The sequence below is a fragment of the Lytechinus variegatus genome, chromosome 6 (assembly GCF_018143015.1).
Source record: "Lytechinus variegatus isolate NC3 chromosome 6, Lvar_3.0, whole genome shotgun sequence".
NCBI lineage: Eukaryota > Metazoa > Echinodermata > Echinoidea > Temnopleuroida > Toxopneustidae > Lytechinus > Lytechinus variegatus.
This window is the reverse complement of record NC_054745.1, coordinates 3,559,765-3,586,594: the sequence shown is the minus strand read 5'-3', so window position 1 is coordinate 3,586,594 and position 26,830 is coordinate 3,559,765. Positions and strand designations below refer to the sequence as shown.

At 36.8% G+C, this 26,830-nt stretch overlaps 1 protein-coding gene across 3 annotated transcripts; it reads left to right on the top strand.

The window, feature by feature from the left end:
* Positions 1-1,025: 1,025 nt before the first annotated feature.
* On the top strand, positions 1,026-25,728 carry LOC121416856 (E3 ubiquitin-protein ligase SIAH1). 3 transcript variants are annotated; one of them, XM_041610374.1, is made up of 6 exons: positions 1,026-1,952; positions 5,127-5,235; positions 14,523-14,747; positions 22,403-22,642; positions 23,273-23,465; positions 24,392-25,728. In XM_041610374.1, the coding sequence occupies exons 2-6, from the start codon at positions 5,226-5,228 to the stop codon at positions 24,567-24,569; spliced, it is 846 nt and encodes a 281-aa protein (XP_041466308.1). In that variant the 5' UTR covers positions 1,026-1,952; positions 5,127-5,225; the 3' UTR covers positions 24,570-25,728. The 3 variants fall into 3 exon arrangements, with proteins under 3 accessions (XP_041466308.1, XP_041466307.1, XP_041466309.1); XM_041610373.1 differs by having other exon boundaries at positions 5,123-5,235; XM_041610375.1 differs by lacking the exons at positions 1,026-1,952; positions 5,127-5,235 and adding an exon at positions 7,554-7,648.
* The last annotated feature ends 1,102 nt before the right edge of the window (positions 25,729-26,830 follow it).

Sequence of the window (26,830 nt, the reverse complement as noted above, 5' to 3'; positions counted from 1 at the left end):
AGCATGATCACACGTTTAAACGATTACTTATTATCACATTATGTCATTATATAGGAGCACGTTCTGATGTTAACATTGATTTATTTCAAATTGATTGTTAAATTCATTCAGTTGAAACTACGGGTTTTACAATTAGGTATGCCAATATAAATAAACTTGTGAATTTATAAAGGCAAACAGTGATATACCTAACTGAAAAAAAAAACGTTGAAAAAAAAAGGAATTTACAAATGCATAATAGTTAAATAATTTATAATAAAAAAAAACTGTTTGGAAAAAATGTCATGTGAAATTGTTCAATGATTAAACACTGACAATATTTACCAAATATGTGCCTTTGAATGGGTGCTGTGTGTAATATTCTCCACATAGGCAGCTGTGACAGCACCCCCTGGAATTCTGGTAGGCCGCTAGTTGGCAAGGTTTGACAAAATGTTTTCCAAATTACCTACATTTTACAGTGAGACCCTTCTTTGTTGTTTTTTTTTTTTGTTTGCGTGTCAAATTTATGTGGACCTAAATGACCCTCATTTTGCAGTGAAACCCTTTTTATGCTTTTCAAATTTCTCTTGACCAAAAATAATCTCCATTTAGTGAAACCTTTTTTTATTAAAAAAAATCCACTGGAAATAAGCTTTCGAGCTTTCGTGGGTCATCCTGTGCAACCCTATTATTTATATATATATTTTAATGCTATATATGTTATGGTGACTTGCCAAATAAAGTCAATCAATCAATTAATCAATCAATCAATCAATTAATCCAATCAATTAATAACTCAGCATAAAAAGAACATTGAAGAAATAAATTCATAGAATTATATTCCTTGTAAAATCATGTAGAATTGTTTTGTTCCTTCATTGGGGTTGAAGAACTTTCATGGCTCATTTCATGTCGTCACCATAACGTGTCGACTTGGCAACGGAACCTTAAAATTATCGCAGGAATCGCGATACGGCTTGGCCAGCTAGCGCAGACGACTGTCACATTAAAAGAGTGATAATAAGGCGATGGAAGGAGATGGAATTTATGTTACAAATCCGCGCTAATGAATTTGAGTTGCTTCTAGAATCTTGGATCTGTATTTTCTCTCCGCGTGGAAGGATGTCACCGACTTAGATCAGGAACTCTATTCTGCACTTTCTTCAAACATTCGAGAACGGACAATATAGAAACCTAACACTGTATAGAGTTTTATCGATTGACTTTCTTGAAGAAAAAAGAAATATAACAACATTTTTGTTGACTCGGTTTAGAAGATAATGATGGAGATATGAAATGATTGTGCGAAGTATTGCTCATCCTACTTATGGAGTGAAATACCCGCTGAGGCTATAATGCTATAATTCGATTGTTCGATTGACGTTCGGAGATTTCACTCTTGAATGGTTGTTTCAGCTGATGGATATATGACTCTATATGTTCTTCTCTACTATTGGCTGCCTGTCGTAGATTACAAAAGGAAATATTGAACCACTGTTGTTAATTGTATGTAATGATTTCAGCTCTTCGTTTTCGAAACCAACTTTCGTGACCATCTAACCCAAACCACTGTTTCACATTCAATACTTTGATACTCTGCCGAGCCTATAAGTGCAAAGGATGCGGGATTTTGTACTAGCTGGCAAATATACTGTTTATTCGTTTAACGCTGGCACAAGTAAAATCGGAAACATTAACAGTATTCCGTGATCATGGCTCAAAGCCCAAGTTCAACGAAATCCCATAAACCTCAATATTTAGCCGATTAATGCAGCATTGGCTCGCGTCAGTGTTTTAGCTTAGCAGATTGGGTGCATGGTGCACGTTATTTCATATGAACTATCGTCATTCGCTAGTATTGGATATTATAATTGAATTAGTTCCTGAAATCCATCATTACTTTCCAAAATGGATGATTACTGAGGAATTAGAAACATAAGCAGCAATTAGTAGCTCCGTCCTCGCGTCTGGTGAGTATATATTAATTGCAGCATACGAGTGCCTACAATTAAAAGTTTCGTGACGAGAAACAAAACTTTAGATGGCTATGGTCATGGAAAAGTTTGCGCCGCGCTGTAACCAATGGAATAGCAGTAGGCCCCAAGTTTGTACAAAAAGAAAGAGAATGTCGTCATAATCATGAATATATTCATGTTATTTTGGGCTTGATGTAAAAAATACTTTGAATAAGCTTGCATAACGTAAACGAAAGTATGTTCAATGTCTATAACAGAGAGAAATTCTAAAGATCTGATTCTGACTTTTGATCACATTTGGCCAGTAGGCAGTAGCTATATAATGTAGATCGGATTGATGGTACAATTGCTTCACTGGTGTACTGATAGACGGATCCAGGGGAGGAGGCGAGGGGCCCGCACCCCCCCCCCCCCCCCCCCCCTATTGGCGGAGCAAAAAAAGAAACAAAAAGGAAAGAAAGAAAAAAGGAGGGAAAAGAGAGGAGAAAAAAGAAGAGGAGGAAGACGAGCGAATAAAATAAGATGAAGGAAACACTTGGAAAAAAAAAGAATCTGAGTGTTACTTCATAAATTTTTCGCTCGCGCTTCGCGCTCGCATTTCGAACCTGTGATATCCACATCTTGTTCAATATGGATTTCAAATATCAAGTTTGGAAGTCAATATACAAACATATTTTACCTCGGAAATCGAACTTTCATTTTTTTGTGTGATTTACAAATTTATTTTTAAGTGCTCTGTAAAAATGTCAGTTTTATCGTCTGAACATTTTCTGCGAGCGCGCAGCGAGAGAAAATTTTGATTTATCAGGTTCGTGTATTCCATAAAGTTTTCAAAATATCCCTTTTCAGGTCTGATTGTCGCTCGCATTTGATTGGAGGGTTATGTATGTCTCAATATTGATTATACAACAAACTGCTTAAAATCCCCTTTTCATGACAGTTTATCAAAAAATTGGCACGCACTTTGCGCTCGCATTATAATGGTAAAAAATATATTAACTGATGCATCATATTTATAGTTACATAGGTGCTTGAAATTTCCAGTTTTCAGGTCATAATATCATCATATTTCGCGCCCTCATTAGGAATTATTTAATAAGATATTGATTTAATAATTTAATTGTCCCTTTTGTTTCACCTCGCGCTAAGCAAAACTCAAAGTAGTAACAATGAGAAATGTCAGCTCTTTATTAAGTGCGATCCATATCCACCTCACAGTTTTCCTACAAAGTGCTTGAAATATAATTCTGAAATTGACTCGTTTTTTAGTTTAAGCTCGCGCTTTGCGCTCGCTTTAATTTTCATGCTAAAAGATGTATTTATATTCAATGCCAAGATTCTAGTTCTAGACATGAACACGCGCGCGCATTTTTTATTCAGATACTCAATTTGTTGTTTGTTATTTAAATCATTATCCAGTTTCAGATCACAAATATCAAAAAATTTCTGCTCACGCTTTGAGCTCGCATCAATACAAAACATCAATAGAGTGTCCCATTTGTTAGGTCTAAATCTCGATTTTTCCTCTGTCACTTAATTCGTGCTCGCATCAATGAGTTATTTAGCTATCCTGTTCACGATTATAAAAATTGATTAAAATTTTCCATTCTTTATAAAGAAATGTCATATTTTTTTCAGCTCGCGCTTCGCGCCCGCATTGTTTGATTGTTGAAACATGTAACGTCTTCATGGCTAAGGCAAGCAGTCTTTAACAGGTACATTTCCCATAACTTCATGTCTACTCGCGCTTCGCGTTCGTAGTAATTACTTAGTTGCATACACATCTTTTTCAGGGTGACAAAATTTGCCCAGAATGTTCAAATTTGAGGAAAAAGAACATAAAATTTTCAAAAAAAAATTAGCTCGCGCTTTGCACTCGCATTATATAAATAAGGATTATGATATCATATATTTATGTTGATTTATAAGAATAAAGCTCAGAAGTGACTATTAGAACTACCCCCTCAGAAAAAAATCTTCCTCGAGCCTCCGATCGGGGAAAATATGGCTGAAAAAAGAAATCCGCCCCCCCCCCCTATTGGCGAAGGCTGCATCCGCCCCTGGTACTGATAGAGTTGCGTGGGGACCACCCCCCCCCCCCCCCGAAAAAAATGCTAAGAAAAAAGGAGAAAGGGAAGAAAAGAAAACTAAGAAAGTGAAATCTGACATTATTTTCTTACGTCAAAATCTCTCAAAAATTTATATTTGTATTAAAAAGTCAATAACTTTGCTTGCTCGCAGTTTTTCTTTATATAGAAATCTTGCCTCGTGCGCCCATCGTTTTTGTTTTACTCATTTATACGCCGCTTCCCGTTGTCCTATATAAACTTTTAATATATATATTTCAGTTTCTTGTTCCCTTCTTCCCTATAGCCCAACTTTTTCTTTTAGGCCTACTAAACATACACACATGCATGGACAGCGCTGTTCCGTGGAAGGGGGACGGAGACAAGCCCTCCACAGCCCCCCCCCCTCCCCACCCTCACAAAAAAAAAATCCCCACACACATTATATTGTAGGTTTAACTCAACGACTTCAAAATCGATTGTGTACAAATGTTGTAAAACTTTTAATTCGTTTTATTTGTTTCAAGTAATTTTACGACAAGTTTCATAATTAGGCAATATATCGTCAAGTTATACATCCACAAACAAACATCGAGGTAGCTATTGGGTCCACCCTTCTAAAGTGGTCTGAAAGCTTTTTTTGGGGGTCCCCCCTTCCCATTCAGATGGTCAATTTTACGTTTTATTTATTTTATAGTAAAAAAAGTGTTGGTGGGGGGGGGGGGGGTGGTCAGCCCCCCTCAAACATACTTTCTTTCAAATTAAGACGTTCCTTTGCGCCCGATGTGAGATGTATATTTTGAATTAATGGATGGATGGATGGATGGATGAATGAAAAAGCATGCAGTGAATTTTTGGATGGATGGATGAACAAACGAACGAATAAATGAATGAATTAATGAATTAAAATGAATGGATGGATGGATGGACGGACGGATGGATGACCGAATGAATGGGTGAAAGACACAAATATCACCCTCCTGATGTTCTGAATAAACAAAGTCCATATAACCTAGCGACGCCCAAATATTTTTTTATCAAAAAAAATGATGAAAGGGGAAACACAATTCATTCTCTGGCTATTCATCTTCTTTTCAGGTAGATCCTTGTTTCTTCTTCTAACCTACCATCAGCCATCACCCTGGAACCGAAACCAGCGGAGGAACAGCAGACGTCATCTTCTACGCCTGCTGTAGCGAGGATGCAAAAAGGTATAGTCCCTCGGATTTCATAATCACAAACATATATCTACCTATCTAACTATCTATCTATCTGTCTATCTATCTACTTACCTACCTACCTAGCTACCTACCTACCTATCTATCTACCTATCTATCTATCCATCTATCCATCCATCCATCCATCCATCCATCTATCTATCTATCTATCTATCTCTACCTGTTTATAATAAAGGCTAATTAATTATTTGTTGTTTATTCGTTTTATTGATTCATTCATCTGTTTATTTTTATTTTTTTAAGAAGAATTAAGGCGTCACAGGCTATTCCTGCTGTTATTCAACTCCGCAGTTTACCTTTAGACTTGGGCTATTATAAGCCAGGGTTGGAAGAAAAAACTTATAGCATAAAAAAAATAATCCCAGGGGCCGCGGAACGACGGCCCGGGGGAGTTGTAGCCCCTCTTTTCAGTAAAAGAAAGCATGTAGGCTTACACGACCATCAAACATTCTGTGCATGTTCACCCGGCCTCCCCCCCCAAAAAAAAATGGCTCGGTTGCATCCCCCGCCCGTTCTATTCCTTTCTTGTTTTCTCTCTTTCTCTCTCTCTTTCTTTCTCTCTCTTTCTTTCTTTCTTTCTTTCTTTCTCTCTTTCTTTCTTTCTTTCTTTCTTTATTTCTTTCTCTAGTCTCTTTCTCTCTCTCTCTCTCTCTCTCTCTCTTTCTTTCTTTCTTTCTTTCTTTCTTTCTCTCTCTCTCTCTCTTTCTTTCTTTCTTTCTTTCTCTCTCTCTCTCTCTCTTTCTTTCTTTCTTAGCTTTATTCTTTTAATTGGCTTTCTTTTTTTTCCTTTTTTTCATTTCAGATAATTTTTCTTTCATGACTAAACTCATTCCTCAAAGTTGCATCCGTTTGTTAATAAATGCAGTTCATTTAAGTCATTAATTATTTACTTTATTTTTGTTCCTTTCATTTAATATCATATGTCTAGACTAATATTCCCGTATTAACTTAAAGGTTTTCATTCATAAATGGATTTCATGAGCTATGATCAATTTTATGATTGGTTTGAATATTGCCATATACTGACATAAGCCTACACCCAATTGAAATTTCCATATGCTCTTTTGGATAGCATTCTCTGAAATGGGTACTCCTTTCGATTATTTTATTTATTTTATCTATTCAACATATTTGCGATTCATTTTGTTTATTTCAATTAATGAAATTTATGTTATTTATTTATGTTATATATACGTGTGTGTGTGTGTGTGTGTGTGTATGTATTGTGTTTTCTAATAATCGGAAAATAAACAAGCAAACATCAATTCAATTGCAATTCCTATTCAATTCAATTTAATTCTGAAACATTTATTTTCAAAGATAAAAGCATAAGTTTATATAAAAATAAATTAACAATACAATGGAGGTAGCTTAATTATTTTAATTGGCTTTCTTTTTTTATTCATTCTAGCTTATTTCTTTTAATTGACTTTCTTTCTTTCTTTTCCCTTTTTTCATTTCAGATAATTTTTCTTTCATGACTAAAATCATTCCTCAAAGTTGCATCCGTTTTTTAATAAATGCAGCATGACATATTTAGACAATAGACCTAATACATAAATAAAACAACTCATCCATACAATTGAAATACGTGACATAACAAGGGAAATGGGAAAAACTAAAATAAAACAATAATATTGATCAGGGCAACTCTATATACATTATGTCAAATGAAACAGTAAATAAATCTTCAAACCAATCAAACCACAACTGTAACTAAGCAAATCTCTCCATTTAGGGACCGGGGGATTTCATGAAAGGACTTGTCAGACGTTTTATCCGACAAATGTTTTATCCGACAGTTACTATAGTAACAGTGCTTCTCAACCAATCAGAATCCAGGAAAGTTGTCAGATCTGACAACTTGTCGGACGAAAATATTGATGAAACGCCCCCCGGATGTAGGCCTAAGTCTTTTTCCTAAGTTTTTTTGTCTTAAACCAATAGAGCCTATGGTGCATTTCTGGTGTCTTAGATAAACATATTGCCTGATATGATGCACATTTTAAAAAGAAAGAAAGGGAAATAGACTGAACTGAGATGGATGTTTGCTTACAAGTATTCATAATTTCTTAGCAATCAGGTAAATAAAATCACCACCATTTTAAAAAAAAATGAAAAAAGCCCCCCCCCCCTCCCGCTTTTACTAGTACATCAATGCAAGAAAGAGGCAACTGCTTGCGCTGTGTGTAGTTCGCTGACTCTAGTCCTTTTTGTTCAACACCGCGGCTGTAAACGGGAATACAAACGAAATAAGAATGAGATCAGCGAAACCCCGTAGACAACAACACTGCAAATTTTACCCATTCACTTTGTACATGGCTTCTTCCTGTGCTCGGCCCATAATTCTTACATTTCTCGTGATGAAAGAACGAGTTCTAACTGAGTAAGAAATCACTTTCGTATACGTTATTATATCCTTTAGCTTGCTATGATAAATATACATCATTATTTGCGGAACTTTCCTTTCAGAAATGTGATTTTGTGTGAGAAACTGCCAGTATTTCATGATTGAGTGTGAGTTGTGTTCATTTTTTCGACTGCCATGGCCCATGACTGCCGCTGTGCGCTGCTGCCACCAGCCGATCACATCTCAGTATCACACTCACTGACTGGTACTGCACACAGTGCACAATGTCATTAACACGGATGTGATGAAAATAGATCAAGCCTAAATCTGTGAGAAGTCTTTCATCAAAATAACAACAAAAGCCAAAGGGCATGCCAACCAAAGTTCAACTGGGCGTTGCCAGTAGAGGTGCACGGCCAATAATTTTGGAGACTGTCTCCAATCATGCCAATGTGGGAATTTATCTCCAATATCAGAGACTTTTGAAATGAGTTTTGTAAAGAATTGGGGTATCCGATTTCAGAGACAGTCTCCAGTTATGGAGACTAATTTCCTTGGCGGCAAATAAAAATGTGATACCGGTAAGCAGATTCCTCATGACAAATTACCCCTTTTCACGGTCTACTTTAAAAATTCACCGTCTACTTTTGTTTTGATAAGGATTTTTGTTGTCAATCACACACAAAACAAATGGGCTTCTGACCTCAGTGAGACAAAATTTTGGGTGGAAAAAATCATGCTTTTGTTGGTGTTGTTTCTTTTGTCCTTTTGCAAAGCAAGTCTCCAATGTGGGAGATAATCTCCCCTATTGGAGAGAGTCTCCCATATTGGCCGTGCGCCTCTACTGGTTGCGGCATGCACTGACGTGTAAATTAATAATAGTGTAAACCCACTCAACATGCATGCTCAGAGTCGAGTCAGAGCAAGAGACAGTTCTCTCCGCTGGGTGCACTTGTTTGCTGGCAAGCATCTACATGTATGATGATACGCAACAGAGCAGTGGCAGCGTAGACATACCCATCGCGTATCTGGGTATTGCAACGCGGATGATATGCTTGCCCCCAAGTTACTTGGATGAAAAAAATAAAATAAACCTAAAAGAGGGTAGGGGCTATTTTATCTCCGCGACATTGATTTCACCAATATTTCTAGGTGAATTAACCCCAAATGTTGACATGAAAATGAAGGAAAATTATATATTTATTGAGAATAACACCTCAATGTTATTCCTGTACAATCAGAAAGTATTTCATAAGACCTTTTTTGACTAATATTGTCTTTGAAATGATGCTTGAAAAGATGCGATAGAGACTTCGAAAAAAGATGAGAGTATTGTCCTTTTTGTTAAAAAGAAATCTCTGTAAAGACGCACAAGCGTATTTGAAGTCAATAAATTGACGCATCTGTCCCCTTTGCCACACCTGGCGGAATGGATTTAAATTGGTTGAGTGACACGAGAGAGCTATAAAAGCGCGTTTCTAATTGGATATTGATGAAAAAGTAGTTGTGTCTTACAGAGATAAATTGAATATAAAATTGTTCTCAGAATACCAATTCGGAGAGATTTTAAGGGTATTTTATCTCATCGATTTTAAGGGAGATAAAATATTTTATTTCATCTGAGATGAAATGGATCTCAGAATACCACCCCAGAGCCCCATTGCATAAAACTCATGATAACTTGGCCATCCAATGGTTACTACTAGACTACCATGGTAACGATGATCAACAGTTCATCAAAATCAAAGATTCCATTCACGTTACCGTAGGATGGCAAGGTTACCATAATATGCAACAGGGCCCAGCGGAGCACTTCATCAACATTTTTCATCCAAGAAGTCGTCAGATCTGACAACTTCCTTGACTTTGGTTGGCTGAAAAACACTGTTACTATGGCAACTGTCAGATGAAATAGGACTTGAAGGATAAAACGACAAGTCCTTTCATGAAACATTTCCAAGGTCCCTCAGATAGGACCTCAAAGAATTCAGTCTACTTTTCTATCTAAAGGCCAGCGCACACCTTACGACTGTTCGCGATCCGATTTTAGAACAAATCGCATTTTGCTCATTTTCTGAAGATGTGAATGGAACATATAATTTTATTTGAGGTTAAAATTAATTGAAAGAATACTAATATAACCATTTTGAAAGACTGCAAGCCCTCATTTTGGAGTAAAGGCCAAATTAGTTTCAAATCGTAGTCAATCGTATGACTGCTATGACGTCATTACGACTGGGTACTATATCCGCTTTTATTCTAAGAAGGACGATAGTATAGTCACAGATTTGAACATAGGTATTCATACAATGATTTAGAACATTACACAGTAAGATATTCCAAGTCTCAATATTAGCACAAATTCTACTACATTTTATTCTGAAATCGGGTCGCAGACCAGTCGCAAGATGTGCGGTCGCCTTAAAGGGGAAGTTCACCCTAAAGAAAACTTTGTTGTAAAAATAGCAGAAAAAATGTTAAAAAATATTGGTGAAGGTGTGAGGAAAATCCGTTAAAGAGTAAGAAAGTTATTAGAGTTCAAAGTTTTGGATTTGTGACGTCATAAACGAGCAGCTGCCCCATGTGTTATGTAATATAAAATGCATGAATTTCAAATTTTGTATGGTTCCTGATGACTTAATTTTGTTTTCTATTCATGATCGGGTGTGAAATGATTTGTCTATTGATATACAAAAGGTAAAGTGAAAACCATTTTCAATTTTCTGAGAAAATGACATTTCATTGATTTTTTACCATTCGCTATGTAGGAATGCTGCTCGCATATGACGTCACAAATCAAATAATTGAAATTCTAATAACTTTTTAATTACTTGATGTATTTTTATCAAACCTTTGTCAATATTTTTTATTATTTTTTCTGCTATTTTTACAATAATTTTTTTGTCAGGGTGAACTTCCCCTTTAAGAAGCATCCAAGCTGTCAGGTAAAATGAACACCACTAACATGGGGAAATGAATAAAAAAGGGCCCGGAAAATTCCTACTCACTGCAATGTTAAAGGGTGTTGCAGCAAACAGTTATGATAAAGTCTTTAAAATCAAAGTTAATGATAAATTCCACTTGTGGTAACGATTTCATAATGAGTTCGTACAGAATCCAATAAATGACCACCAAAGTGGCTGTTTGTATTAACAAGTGGAATGCCTCTGGCCGTCTCACCTGCATCACGCGGTTCAATATAGCAGCAGTGCTCACTTTACTACTCTAACTCGCACAAGATGTTCAGTGATACATGGTTACTCTTATTTCCCTTTTTTTATGAACTAGACCAATAAACTTACAGAGATATGATGGTTATTCAACAAAAAACCCCAACATGGCCAAAGTTCATTGACCTTACATGACCTTTGACCTTGATCATTTGACCTGAAACTCGAACAGGATGTTCAGTGATACTTGATTACTCTTATGTACAAGTTTCATGAATCAGATCCATAAACTTTCAAAGTTATGATGGTAATTCAACAGATACACCCAATTCGGCCAAAGTTCATTGACCTTTGACCTTGGTCATGTGACCTGAAACGCGCACAGGATGTTCAGTGATACTTGATTACTCTAATGTCCAAGTTTAATGAACTAGACCAATAAACTTTCAAAGTTATGATGGTAATTCAACAGATACCCCCGATTCGGCCAAAGTTCATTGACCCAAAATGACCTTTGACCTTAATCATGAGACCTGAAACTTGCACAAAATTTTCAGTGATGCTTGATTACTATTATGTCCAAGTTTCATGAATCAGATCCATAAACTTTCAAAGTTATGATGGGAATTCAACAGATATCCCCAATTCGGCCAAAGTTCATTGACCCTAAATGACCTTTGACCTTGGTCATGTGACGTGAAACTCATGCAGGATGTTCAGTGATACTTGATTAACCTTATGTCCAAGTTTCATGAACTAGGTCCATATATTTTCTAAGTTATGATGACATTTCAAAAACTTAACCTCAGGTTAAGATTTCGATGTTGATTCCTCCAACATGGTCTAAGTTCATTGACCCTAAATGACCTTTGACCTTGGTCATGTGACATGAAACTCTAATAGGATGTTCAGTAATACTTGATTAACCTTATGGCCAAGTTTTATTAACTAGGTCCATATACTTTCTAAGTTATGACATCATTTCAAAAACTTAACCTCAGGTTAAGATTTGATGTTGACGCCGCCGCCGCCGCCGTCGCCGTCGCCGTCGGAAAAGCGGCGCCTATAGTCTCACTTTGCTTCGCAGGTGAGACAAAAAGTGCCAAAGGATTCCGGAAGAAATTGTGTAATTGCGGAGAAACTAGCAAATAAGCACGGGATTCGGGTCAAGCGTCGGGCCGACATTCAAAGCAATAATAATACACTGTCCCACGTGCGCTTACATGTACATGTATCTGTGTTAGTGATCTTCAGTGTGAACATTTTTCAGCCTAGATTTCAAGAATTCACAAAGTTCAGTTTATGTAGCTGTACCAGATCTAGATCCTCGATGATATACTGACAATTAAGCTTGGTTTTACACACTTTCTTGTGAAATCAGTGTTTACTGCAACTACTTTCATTTATCTTTATTGCCACCATGCATGTAGATTATGGTACATGCAGTTCTGGTACATTGAAATAAACTCATTTGTGATAAATCATGAAATTTTAGCTGAAAACCTGTAATTCTGATGATCACCCACACAAAAGGGCATATGTGGCCTAACGTGGGACAGTGTTTTAAGATTGTTTGGAAAAATACACAACATTTTATGGAATTCCATGATTATTTTGTTAATTTCTCAGTATTGAATTACACATTTTGTTCCAGAGTCATTTGGCAGGGCTCCACACTAACCTATTTTTTCTACTGGTCCAACCTATTCATGTCGGACCAGTAGATACCCAGTTTTTCAAATTTTTACTGGTCCGAACGTAAAATCTACTGGTCCCAAAAAATAAAGAAAACATTTAAAAAAGGCGCAAGTTTATTTTTCTAGCCTTTTTTACCCCCCCAAATAAAAAAAAGGAATGAAGGACAAAAAGAAAGCAAGACAGAAACGAAGAAAGAAACGAAGAAAGGAAGGAAAAGAAAGAATAAAAGGAAAGAATAAAAGGATGGAAGGAAAGGAAAAGAAATAAAAAGAAAGAAATAAATGAAGAAAGGGAAGGAAAGAAGCAAGCAATACAAAAAGAAAAAAGTAAAAGAATAGATGAAAGGAAGAAAGGAATGAAAGAATAAAGGAGAGAAAGGAAGCAAGCAGTCAAAAAAAAGAAAGGAAAGGTAAAATAATAGATTTAGCAACTTTTAGGGAAAAGGAAAGAAAAAGACAGATAGAAGGAAGGAATGAATGAAAGAGAGGGCTGAAAGAAGGATGAAATGAAAAAAAGAAAGGGTATGATGGATGGAAGAAACAAAGAAAGTAACGAAGAATGAAGGAAAGAAAAGGGTAAAAAGAAGGAATGAAAGAAAGGATGAAGAGAAGGGATGAATATAGGATGGATGGACTCAAGAATGAGAGAAAGAAAGGAAGGAAGGAAGGAAGGAAGAAAGAAAGAAAGAAAGAAAGAAAGAAAGGAAGGAAGGAAGAAAGGAAGAAAAGGGAGGGAGGGAGGAAGGAAGGAAGGAAGGAAGGAAGAAAGAAAGAAAGAAAGAAAGAAAGAAAGGAAGGAAAGGAAAGGAAAAGGGAGGGAGGGAGGGAGGAAGGAAGGAAGGAAGGAAGGAAGGAAGGAAGAAAGAAAGAAAGATAAAAAAGAAATAGAGAAAAATATTTTCTATAAGGATAGAAAGAATGAAAGGAAGGAAGGGAGAAAGAAAGAAAGAAAGAAAAAAATATCTTCTATAAGGATAGAAAGAATGAAAGAACGAATTAAAGAAAAAAGGGAAAATAAAAAAGAAAAACTTTAACAAAAAATGAAAAAAGAGAGGGAAGAAACAAAGAAAGATTGAAAAGAAAGATTGAAAAGAAAGAAGGAAAGAAAGATAGGAAGAAAACAGAGGAAGAAAGCTCCATGTAAAACCATCATCATAAATATTTTATCAGTATCGTTTTGGCTCAATTGAAGTAGCTACGAAAGAAAGTCAGAAACCAAGTGTATCAACACACACATAAATGCATATGTGGGGCTAATATGTATTCAGACGATGTCACCCGAAACCCGATCTGTTTGAACCAAACAGAAATGAAAATTTTTCCTTTTACTGCTTACAAATGACAGAGTTACTCCAATTTTTAGGAAATATGGACATTATAAGAGCCTTTCATGAGTATGAACCGTGAATTTTGACAGTTATGTGAGAGATTTCTGCCAGAGTTTAGCCAAGTTTCGTTCGCGCAGCCAGTAGAGAATTTACCATGTGGATCGTGTGGCTGGCTAGCTACATGTACAATGTATCTATCTACTCTAGTAATACTTGTGTGTGATTCATTCTGTGTGTGAATGACAGAATTTGTCGGGGGGAAATGGTTTGCAGTGAATTTGACCATTTCTGGAAAAGTTATTGGCCCAACAATGGTTTTTATTACTTTTTATGTCGGACCCTTAAAATCGTGCTATTTTCGGAAAAATTACTGGCCCGACAATGATATTTTTTACTGGTCATGTCGGACCAGTAAATCTTCCTATTTCTGAAAATCTACCGGCCCGACAGCGATTTTTACCGGTCTGGGACCGTCGGACCGCCGCTAGTGTCGAGCCCTGCATTTGGCACAGATTTTGTATTTATACAACATACATGTACACACTTGGGTGGTAATTTTATTGAATTCTATTTGAACTCATTTGGAGATTGTTACCACAACTGGTATTCTGAAAACTTATCCAACGTTGTAGATTTCTTGTGAAAAGTAGCCCCGAAAATGAAAAAAATAAATTGTTGCCTGACCACTTTATCTGATTTTTCTTTCTCTCTTCAGCCCTGCGCAAGCTGCATAGCGTGGCCAGCATGAGCCGACCTGCGGCCAATGGAAAGGCTCGAAGCCACACCCCTACGACCAATCAGGACCTTGCAAGCCTGTTTGAATGTCCGGTGTGCTTCGACTATGTTCTACCACCGATCCTTCAGTGTCAGAGCGGTCATCTAGTCTGCTCTAATTGCCGACCCAAACTCAACTGCTGCCCCACGTGTAGGGGTCCATTAGGTAAGACAACTATTACTGTGTTATTAAAATGGTTCCATGACATATGCTGCGATGGCAATTGCTTCGTGGTATGCATGTAAATTCCTCACACAAATGGAATGAAAAAGTACCAACTTTATCCTTGGATTTAAACTACGTCTATACCCTATCCTAAACCTAACATTAAACCATATTGCAACCCTAACCCTATATCTTAGATGTGTAGATGAAGTATAGCCTGGAGCAATTAGTGCTGGAGCAAAAATCACCTATTAGGATACCATGCAGTGTACGCGCTGTACTTTATTTCAGGTGCAAGGAGTCACTTGACTTACATAGAATAGGTTATGATTTTTCAGTAAAAGTGAAAAATGAAAAAAAAGAAGGAATTGTGAAAAAGCATGCTGTCCTGTTAATACGGACCTACATTCAGTTGCTGCTCCATGTGTCGGGGCCCATTTGGAAGACATCATTTAGACTGTTTTAAATACCATGCAGTGTACACACTGTACTGTACTTTACATGTAGTTTGTCTCGTGCAACAAAGCCACTTTCATTTTTATTTTCATTTATTGATTCCACTTTTAAAACAAATATCATAATATACATAACAAATGTGTTCATACGCATACTGTATCAATGATAAAATTAAGTATCTAACATAAGTATTTAAGCATAAGGTACACTAAAAATGTAAAAAAAAGTGAGGAGCCTAAATAAAAAGCAGAGCTTGTAGAAAATTAGGCTCCCAATGGGGAGAAAAATATAAGTTGTTACTTTGAGTGAACAAATGTGGAAACGGAATACATATTTATTACATAGATTGTTTTACACAAAATATATCGAAAGGCATCAAGTTACCAGAAAATGATGAAATAGAAAAAAAAAGAATAGAAATAAAAATAGCAAAATAAAACAAAATTGGAAAACGACCAAAAAGACGGAGGGGGGGGGGGGTCAAGGGATATAAAGAGTATAAGAAAGAAAGGATAAAAAAAATACTTATAATAATTGTTATTTGCAGTCATCAGTAGGCGTTCACAACCCTCTATGATTTTCAAGTAATGAAATAAAAATAAAAATGGAATAAGAAAGGAAGAATTTAAGAGGATTGAAAGTAGGGGTTTAGTCTGCCAGCATAGACTCATACTTTCAGCAATTTTACCATACAGCGCGAAGACTAGGTATCAAGCTCTCTGTCCATATCAGCAGACACAGTACATACTTGTACATGTAGTGAATCTAGTCTCGCTTATTCAGATTGTGCATGATGCACTATTATGCTTTTCACACTGCACTTTTTGTCCTAAATTGGTGGGGCTAAGGAGGGGTCTTAGCCCCACCAATTTCCCGGGGTTAAGTTTAGCCCACTTCGTTTTCACACTATGTTTTAGCAAAGTGGGCTAGGACGGTAAATAGTACGTACTATCTGGCCCTGCAAAAAAGCAGGGTTAGCCGGCATATTGCAGTGCTAGCACCACAATTGCGGTGCTAAGAGATGCATTGTGAATCGAAACCGGGCTAAGCAATAGCCAATCAAAGAAATCGAAATTGCACGTTAATCACATGCTGTATGGTAAAATCATCAATATTCATGAGCTGTGGGATAGTCCGGGTTAAGGCGTTAACCCCGGCTAAGCAGATAGTATGGGGTTAAGAAAGACAGTGTGAATCCAAAAAAAGATAGTATGGGGTTATGGATAGTCCGGGGTTAAGGATAGTATGGGGTTAAGGAAATGCAATGTGAAAAGCATATATGCGTATTGCATGAAAACCAGGTCTGTGCATGCAGACTAGTTTCAGGTCGTTTGATTTGGTTTATTTCCGATTGGTTTATTTCTGATTGGTCTAATGTCAATTCATCCAGTTACCAACTCGTCTATCATCATTTTGGGTACCATCAGTTCATCCACCTATCCACACGGTCTAATTGACATTTGGCCCAGTCGCCATTTTGTCTTATAACCAGTTGGTCCAATAGGCATTTAGTCCATACAGTTTGGTCTCATCAGACTATTAGTTGGTCAAAATGAATGGAAATAAAAGGGATATTAGACCAACTGGTTATGACACGAAGTGGTCATAGATGAATTGGTGATTAGACAAAGTGATGATTGGACCAAATGGTTATTGGACCATATGGGTTCAGAAGAAATATATTTTGAATGACAATAGACTAAATGAAGGTAGACTAAGTTGGCAATAGACGAATCGGCGGTTTACCGTCACATTCTATTATGCTATTCACACTGCACAAACTTTCCTCAACCCCGGGAAATAGGTGGGACTAAGGGGGGAGGGGCGTCTTAGCCCCACCAATTTCCCGAGGGTTAGGCTTTGCCCAGTATGTTTTCACACTATGTTTTTCCAAGTACATGTAGTATGCTAGTAGAGTCAATAGTACGGTAGTATCTGGCCCTGCTTAGCAGGCTTATTGCGGCGCTAGCAATTGCAGTGCGATTAAGAGCTGCAATTTAAACCAAATCGGGCTAATGAAAAGTGGACTATTAATCACCGACAATGGGGCGGAAAGTCATGAATATCCATGTGGCTTCTTCTTTGTTTGGTTTGACTACTATTGCCACTGCTTTTTGGACCTTTATTTTTGAAAGGTTAATGAACAGCTTGTTCCACATGAAGACATGGCATGGTACTTCAAAGCAGGTATTTTACAATGCAAAGGTGCTTATTACAAAATGAATAACAAAAAAATGAGTTGGTAAAACTAGGAGTGGGCTATAAATGGGTGATTTTTGGTTTTACTGTGGGAACAGTTTTTTTGTGTTCCTTTTACCTTATCTCAACATGAAATGACAATATTTTTTGTCTCGGGTCCGAGAAAAAAGTGTGCCGGGCCAAAATCCAAAATGGCCGCCAAAACCCCCCAAAATCACAGTTTTGGCCACAACTTCTTTATTTGGTGGTCTTTTTCTCTGGTTTTGGTGTCTATTCATATGTTTTAGGGGGCAGGCATTTTGTTTTTCCTATAATTTACACTTTTAAACCATTATTTGTAGAGTTAAAAGGTAATTATACCTAAATTTTCCAATTTTTATAGCCTTTTTCCAGCCAAATGTAGGTTTTACCTTCCTGGAGTTATTGGATATTAGATGGTACGAGGTCAACAATAGCAAGCAGCTTCATAGAGCTATATTGCTTTTATTCCTCTACTGTGGGTTTTACGGATATTTGTGAAATATATCTTATCAAATTAAAAAAAATGTTAATTATCCATAGGCATAGGGGCAATACAATGTACAGTACTATTACTGTACATACTACACTGCATATGCATTGACCACCATGACATTATGACAAGGCCTGTATATAAACTATAGTGTCATAGAAATAAGCTCTTTAGGTTTAACATTAGATTGTGAATTGTGAATTTGATTGCATGTCAGCTGATGTACATGTACATGATGAAACCAGCACCAGCAACGTAAATTGCACATAAAATATCACATATCATATACGTACATCACTATCTACATGTAGCCATATCTTCTTCATTTGGAGGCTTTTTTACCTGGTTGTGGTGTCTAACTGGCCTATGTTTATGGGGTCAGGTAACTATATAATCATGGTAATGTTGATAACAGCCAATCAGAACCAAGGATTCCATGTAAGTTACCATTAAGTTAACATAATGGTAAATTTTTATGCAACGGGGCCCAGAATATCTACAGTGTAAATGCCATGATGTGGGGTTAATTACCTTTCTCCGCCCCCTGAATTAGCACATTTGACAAAACATGTCCTCAGTTTCTGAGACAAAACATATCTTCAATTTATGAGGCATCTAATTCTAAACCTACATGTAAGAGCTCATTTCTACATGTATAACACTATAGTTTATACATGCCTTGTCATGGTGGCCAATGCATTTATGCAGTGCAGTATGTACAGTACATTGTATACTGTATAGCCCCTATGGATAATTAACTTTTTTTTTTTAAAGATATATTTCACAAATATCCGTAAAACCCATAGTAGAGGAATAAAAGCGATATAGCTCTATGAAGCTGCTTGCTATTGTTGACCTCGTACCATCTAATATCCAAGAACCCCAGGACGATAAAATCTACTTTTTGGCTGAAAAAAGGCTATAAAAATTGAAAAAATTAGGTATAATTACCTTTTAACTCTACAAATAATGGTTTAAAAGTACTAATTATAGGAAAAACAAATTGCCTGCCCCCAAATACATATGAATAGACACCAAAACCAAAGAAAAAGACCACCAAATAAAGAAGTTGTGGCCAAAACTGTGATTTTGGCGGCCATTTTGGATTTTGGCCCGGCACACTTTTTTCTCGGACCCAAGACAAAAAATATTGTCATTTCATGTTGAGATACATTACAAGGAATAAAAAAAAACTGTTCCCATACTGAAATTACAAAAAAAGTATTTTTGACCCATGTATAGCCCACTCCTAGTAAAACAAAGAAAACATGTATGTGAAAATTATAGTTCACAAATATAAAAAAAAAATCAATGCAGTAAAACAGTCACTGTGGTAATCAGTTTTATCGGGGAAAATAATCGGTCAAGTCATCAATTTTCAATAAGTTTTGCATTAGTCCGGGCTTAAAAGCATGTACAGTGTGTAAAAATCCTCAACCCTGCTAACCATATATAGTATGGGGTTAAGAAAGACAGTCTGACCCCCCCCCCTTCAAAAAAAAGTAGCATGGGGTTAAGTGTAGTCTGCATTTAAAGATAGTCTGTGTTAAAAGGATAGAATGGGGTTAAGAAAATGTAGTGTGAAAAGCATATCCCCTATTAAACACTCAAGAAGAAAATGGTGTTGCCTTTTGATAGGTGCTGTCATTAGCTTTTCTTGTGAGACACCTTTCCTGGGTTCTAATCGGCTGAGAAACACGGGTGGTTTTTGTCTCGTCGGATCTGATGCCTTTCATAAAAAGGCTCCTGGGTCCCGTTGCATGAAGGTTACTATTATGGTAACTACACTGCATGGTAACAATGCTCATTAGCCAATCAAAATCAAAGTTTCCGTGAAAGAAACCATCGGATGGCAAAGTGACCATAATAGTAATTTTTATATCCTTCATAAATTAAATCCTGTATGCTGATTGGTTAAAATAGCATCATGTGATCTAACATATTCTCACTATTTTGCGATGATGTCGAAAATGAAACGCCCACCGAAGAAAAAGTGCTATTCCGTGACATCAATGATGGAATAGTCGACTATTCCATCATTGACGTCACAGATCATGATGGCGCAAGCACTTATACGCGTTCCGCGCACTGAGCGCTTCAGGAAAAGTAGGTCAGTCAGCGCAGCTAGTTTGATTCAGATTAAAGAAAGGATGATCTAAGAGTACAAGAACTAGATTATCAAGATCTATTTCTATAACTTATTAAAGTAGGATATAAAACAAATGTACCAGGCCTTTATTTCAAAAGTATAGAGGGAATTATTCATCCTTGGTTGTACTGGCATAAGCTATTTTGCCCCTTGGGAAAAATAGTAATGCCAATCCAACCTCGGATGTATATTATGTATATTATGCAACAGGGCCCTGAGCCCCCTTTCATAAAAAGTTGCTGTGAACATTTCTTCCTAGAATATCACCTACCTTGACAGCAGTGGAAATTCTGTTTTTTGATTGAATCTTTCAATGGAAGGTGATATTCAAGCAAAAGTTGCTCGTATAACAACCTTTTTTTGTATGAAATGGGGCCCTGAATTGAAAATTTTTAATTATTGGGGTGCATGAACACGGAGGAATGCATGTACATGAGCATACATTGTAGGTTGAAGACATACACAGGAAGTGTGATACATTATACTAAAAATACATGTAGGACGTTATACTTAATATAGTTTAAAGTCTCCCTGTATATTCCAGTTATTCGCTTCTATTTTGTAGTTACATGTATCTGTTTTAATTTACTCATACATGTAAAATTTGTGGTTGTACTGTAATCAACAAAAAGCCTGAAAATAAAACATATCAATGTTGGTATTTTAGCCTACATGTACATTATAAATAAAATTCACTAATCATCAGTTGTGCATGAAGTTGAATGTTAACAAACAGCTGTTTGAATGTACCCCTTTTGGACTGGATTGAAGCCAGTAGCGAGTGTAGAGATTGTGAAAGTAGTGCACGGGAAACCTCAAATTTCTTCTTCCTGTTTAGTTGTCACTTTTGACATTATGCAGTAAGATATTTTTGGTATATAAATGTACTTGTACCAACATACGTGTGTAATAATATGTACAGTACATGTATGCATGTATGCACAGTGTACATGACCCTGGGAAGCGGGGTGCTAGGGGTGTTGAAGCACCACCAAAAATTTCCTTGGGGGTCGGATGCTGCGTGTATTATTCTCCATAGGCAGCACCCCCAGGTACATGTATTCTGGAAGATGTGTAAAAATGTAACTGAAATGCCCTTCATTTTGTAGTGAAACCCCCCTTTTTTTGCTTTACAAATTTATTGGGACTAATTTGATCGACATTTTGCAGTGGAATTTTTTTTTTTTTTTTGCTTTACAAATTTCTTGGGACCAATTTGATATCAATTTGAACTGAAAACCCTTTTTTTTTTTTGCTTTTCAAATTTACATCAGCACCCCCATTCACTGTAGTGAATTAAAGTTGTGTAATTTTGAAATGAAAATGATTTGAGTAAAATCAATATTTTTAAAGTGTTTTGTATACATGTACAACGCTATCAACCTCCTTTTTTATGCAGAAATTGGTTGACAAATACATGTATAACAAGCAATAGGATATTTACTTCTTTTGTTGTATTATTTTGTTGACCAATCTCTGCATAAAAAGGAAGCTGATATATCCTGATCAAATGACCATCTGAAACAATGGTATATAAGAATAGAATGAGATTTGACGCCCGCTCCAATCTTGAGTTAAGGGTTAAGGGTACATTGTATTTGTAAAGCACCAATTGATATGCAAAAAAATTAGATTGAAATTATTCACACCCAGAATTGTCTTTTTCTGGTAGTAACTTGTAAAGAGGAAGATAATGGACAGTTGTAAAAAACAGAAAAAAAATCTTCTTTAAAAACATCTGACGTGATGACCTGGCCGAAAATATTGTGGTGCATATATGCGCAAGGCAAAGATGTGCATATGGTGTAAGCGCGTACAAAATATACTTGCCAAACAACCATGTTTTAGAAGTCGCCAAACTCCATGTAAAGCTGCTTCAGTTAGTTTTTCAGGTAAAAGAAGTTACTGTAGTTGCAGAAAATAATTATTTCATGAGAAAGTCTTTGAAATCAAGATTAAATGCCACCATAATATATATTTAGTTCTGGTACATTAAAATAAACATATATTTATGAAATCGTGAAATCTTGATAGCTGAAAACGGATAATTCTGATGATCATTAACACAAAAAGGCATATATGTGTGTTTGGAAAAATACCAGACTCTTTATGAAATTCTGTGCTTATTTCGCTCATTTCTCAACAATTTCACAATCTTCTCCATGCAGCCATTTGGCACATATTTTTTATTTATACATTCAGTTGTACAAACATTTGGATGTTCATTTTAACGGATTCTGTTTGAACTCATTTTGGAATCACTACCATAACTGGTATAATTTATCTTTAAGGTTTTAAATGAAATAATCCACTTTCTTCTTGCATTTAATATCCTTTCAGGGAGCATCAGGAATTTAGCTATGGAGAAGGTAGCCCAGACCGTCATGTTCCCGTGCCGCTACGCATCGTCCGGCTGCGTGGCCACCATGTCCTACAACGAGAAGCAGGACCACGAAGAAACGTGCGAGTATCGCCCCTACTCCTGTCCTTGCCCGGGGGCCTCCTGCAAGTGGCAAGGATCGCTGGACCAAGTCATGCCCCACCTGACGCATGCCCACAAGAGTATCACCACGTTGCAAGGTAATGCTAGGTTCTCACAGCCTATCGTTATAATGGGTCTGCCCAATAAGGTTTTTAGCCTGTTATCTAGGCAGAGGCTGCAGCTTGTGCGTGTCCTTGCCATCGCATCTCCATGCAGTATACACAGCAAAACTTATATTCATTTGAGTGTACAGATATTTTTGGAAATAGTATGGTGGTAGTTTTTATTCAAATTGTATTTATTTATTTATTTTTTGTGTTTAGACAATGAGAATGAAAAGATCAGTAAATGAAAACTACTTGATTATATGAAATGATTATTTTCAGGATGAATTAATGTTGTGATTTTAAACAAGCCCTCAAAATTTGAGAGAATTTTGTTCACAAACTGCAAAAATATGAGCAGATAAGGTTTCCATTAAAATTGAATGAACTCTCCGTGTACATTGATGACGGTTATATATTCATTTTATAGCGGAGTTACTTACACTGCTCCGCTGGGCCTGTTGATGATTTCTTTCATTCAGGTGAAGATATTGTATTCCTAGCTACAGGCATCAATCTTCCTGGTGCTGTGGGCTGGGTTATAATACAAGGCTGCTTTGGACATCACTTCATGCAAAATTATAATACCTGTGCATTATTTTCTTTATTATTTTTTTCAAACAGGTGAAGATATTGTATTCCTAGCTACCGACATCAATCTTCCTGGTGCTGTGGACTGGGTCATGATGCAAAGCTGCTTCGGCCATCACTTTATGCTCGTCCTGGAGAAGCAAGAGAAGTACGATGGACTCCAGCAATTCTTCGCTATCGTCCAACTGATTGGATCAAGAAAACAAGCCGAAAATTTTGCTTATAGGTTTGTAATAGCTAATTCATATATGGCACTTCAGAGCTCAGCAAGATTTTTTCGCGTACAAAGCCATTGACGAAACAAATTGTTGTTTTTTGGGGGGGCATGACAAAATATACAGCAACTTGATAATTTGTAGAAGTTTTTAGTATGATGTAATTTGTCCAGAGGTGTACAGGCAGACTCATGATGTCACATGACTGATGTCAGAATGGACTCATTTGGCATGAGCCATGACATCATAATACAATTATTTTGATGTCATAAGTTTACAAAAGTTTTAAGACTTGAAGTATAATGTATAATGAGGCTTGACTGTTAACATCCTCCCATGTCACATGCATTTAAAAACATTCCTTTGTGATCCTATGTATACATTAAACAGATTCATATTGTGCCCTTGAATGTGGGAAATCTGTTTACTAAAAACTAACTTTATTTTAATTGCGCGCTCATCGGTCCATTAATGAAAATATGGACAATATTTTACCTCCAGCGGGAAATTATTAAAAACACTCAGGGGCTACTTTTAGAGTATTTAGCTCTCAAGTTAAACTTTGCTACGGTGTAGATTATAATCCAGTTTAGATTGGACCGTATAAGAATGTCAGGGGTTATTTTTCATTTTGGGGTCTTTTTTGGCATGTCGGGGGCAATTTTGCTCCCCCCGCCCCATGATTGCCTCGTCTCTACTTGATGCCACAGTAACTGACCTACTTAGCCAATCTCCCTTCAATTTCAGTCAATAGCATATAATATTAACTTCTGAAGGTTTCCATGGTGAAGAGAAATAGTGTAGAAGGTTTCACGGTACACTCTTTCTTGTACCATGAAACCTACTCCACTGGCTTATGATATCATGCATTATCTGTTATATCTCCCTTCAATGTCAGTCAATAGCAATAATAATTCCCTCTCGTTTGCTGTTACAGATTAGAACTGAACGGCCATAGGAGACGGCTATCATGGGAAGCCACACCCCGCTCCATCCACGAAGGCGTCCAAGCCGCCATCATGAACAGCGATTGTCTAGTCTTCGATTCTAGTATCGCGCAACTCTTCGCAGAAAACGGTAACCTCGGTATCAACGTCACGATATCGATGTGCTGAGGGCGCCTGTTATAATTTAAGTGCAATCTTGTGTCATTTTATTGTATTTTTTTTGGGGGGGTAGGTGTGATAAAGGGTGATTTCAAGGTCACTTTTGGTGTTGGTGTTGAGAATGTTTGACTACCAGCTATAATGCCGCAAATCGATTTACAAGTATAATGCTAGTTAATTCATGCCTTTTATATTTCATTCAGTAATCTTGAAATATTAGTTATGAATCTTTTATGGGAAGTAGTTACGATTGCAATGCGACCACATAAAATGGGTGAGTTTTTACTTTGCAATTGTCACTTTTTCCCCTAAAAGAATCTGAACTAATATAATACCAATCACATTTTGATAATAATATATCACTTTTGTAGTTTTTCATACCATGGTACATATGCTCTAGGCCCTTACAGACAGCAGTTCAGTGGATTCCTTCTCTCCCATACAAAACGTGTGTACTACTCCACTCCCTGGGGAGGATTCTGATTCTAAAAAGAGCTAAGCTCCAATTCTAGGAAATTTACACTGTCTTTTGCATCCTACCGGGTACCCATTTAACACCTGGGTGGCGAGTGGCAAAGTGAGTGTTAACACATTATTGAAGGAGGGCTGTGCTGTGCTTGGATTCAAACACTTGATCCCCTGATTTAGAAAGCAAGAGTCAGGACCACTACACCATGAGGATTCTCCATTGAGTGCTCAACACTGTGCTAAGCACCAGTTTTTATTTCAAGTTCAGTGTTATGGCCTGTGTAAACACCAACACCAGAGCTGCCAAGTAGTACTGGTTTTCAGTAATTATTTCTGAAAAATGAGAAAGAATACTGGTGGATTCATGCAAATTACTGGTTTCTAAAGTTTCAGTTTTATGTGTTGTCCTATGGTATTTCTGTAAAAATACTGATTTTTCTTACCCAAGTACTGATTTTCAGCCTTAAAGATACTGAAATGTTCTTGATCAGGTTGTCATCTCTTCAACACCAACACCAAATTGACACTAAACTTAAAACCACCCTCTGATTTCTTGGATTTAGGGTGCTACATATAATATTTCAGGAGAGCATTCCATCATTATTTGTCATCCAACAAGCTGTCATATCTGATAACTTTCCTTGATTTCGATTGGTTGAGGTCTGACTGTTACTATGGTAACTGTCTGACGATGGAGGGCTTGTCACACCGTGCACCGAAGGATAAAACATCCGACAAGTTTCTCATGAAATGCGCCCCTGGTTGTATGCAAACGACTCGATAGTACCCATTATCTGTATGCATTGCTTGTAATAAGTAATTGAAGAACATATTCTTTACTATTATTTCTCTCTCTTTCAGCTGTGATGTATTTCCCCCCCCCCCCCAGGTTTTTCAATATTCTATTTCTCACTAAGACCTAATTTAGAATTTAAACTCTCATTTATTTGATGTTAATACAATAGTATGAATAATAGTAAAATTTCCATCATTTTTGAAATGTACTAACTTTGATATAATTATGATATTGGTAGTAAAATTGATAATACATAATATTTAAAATGTGCTTTAAAAAAAAGTATGAGAGCACAAAAAAAAGAGAGAGAAAGATGAGAGCCACCAAGATATCTCATCGTTCTACTTTTTGGTGGTACAACTCTTTGCAACACAATTCTTTAGATAGACCTTAGAGCATTTCCTAAAACTTGAAATAAATATAAAAATCAGTTATAGATTTTGATATCATTCAGATATCTGGCAGTGAAATTCATATAGCAACAAAACATACATGTGCTGCCAATTTATATAAAATGCTGATCAAAGGAGTTGTCAAATTTGCCACTAAAGGCCACCGCACACCTTACGACCCGACTGGAGTGAGGGGAGATGTGACGTCACAGCTCTTGTCAGCTTGAGCGTCGCAGACCGGTCAGAGACAAGTCGCAAGGAAAATCGTAAGGATTTGACATGTCAAATCCTTATGACTGGATCGCAAGGTTAATCCAACTTCCAGCCAATCAGACAGCAGAGTTGCACGACGCGTATATGATAAACAACGCGCTACGCAGTAGTAAGCGCACTTTCTCAGTTGCTATGCCAAAAAGCAAGAAGCGCATGCTTGAGTCCCAGATCAGATCGCAAGGTGTGCGGTGTTGAGGCTTATGACTTCCTTGTGATTCATCTCTACTCAGTCGCAAGCCAGTCGGATCGTAAGGTGTGCTGTGGCCTTTAAGTGGCTTTGAAATGATTGTATGTAGCACCCTAGGTAGTTTTTAAAAGCAGAAGGCTAATTTAAACAATTA

Excerpts from the sequence above, each read along its gene's own strand:
- LOC121416856 (XM_041610374.1), top strand. Across the intron at positions 14,748-22,402 it reads CACGTGTAGGGGTCCATTAG|GGAGCATCAGGAATTTAGCT; the intron begins GTAAGACAACTA and ends ATATCCTTTCAG. Across the intron at positions 23,466-24,391 it reads GCCGAAAATTTTGCTTATAG|ATTAGAACTGAACGGCCATA; the intron begins GTTTGTAATAGC and ends TTGCTGTTACAG.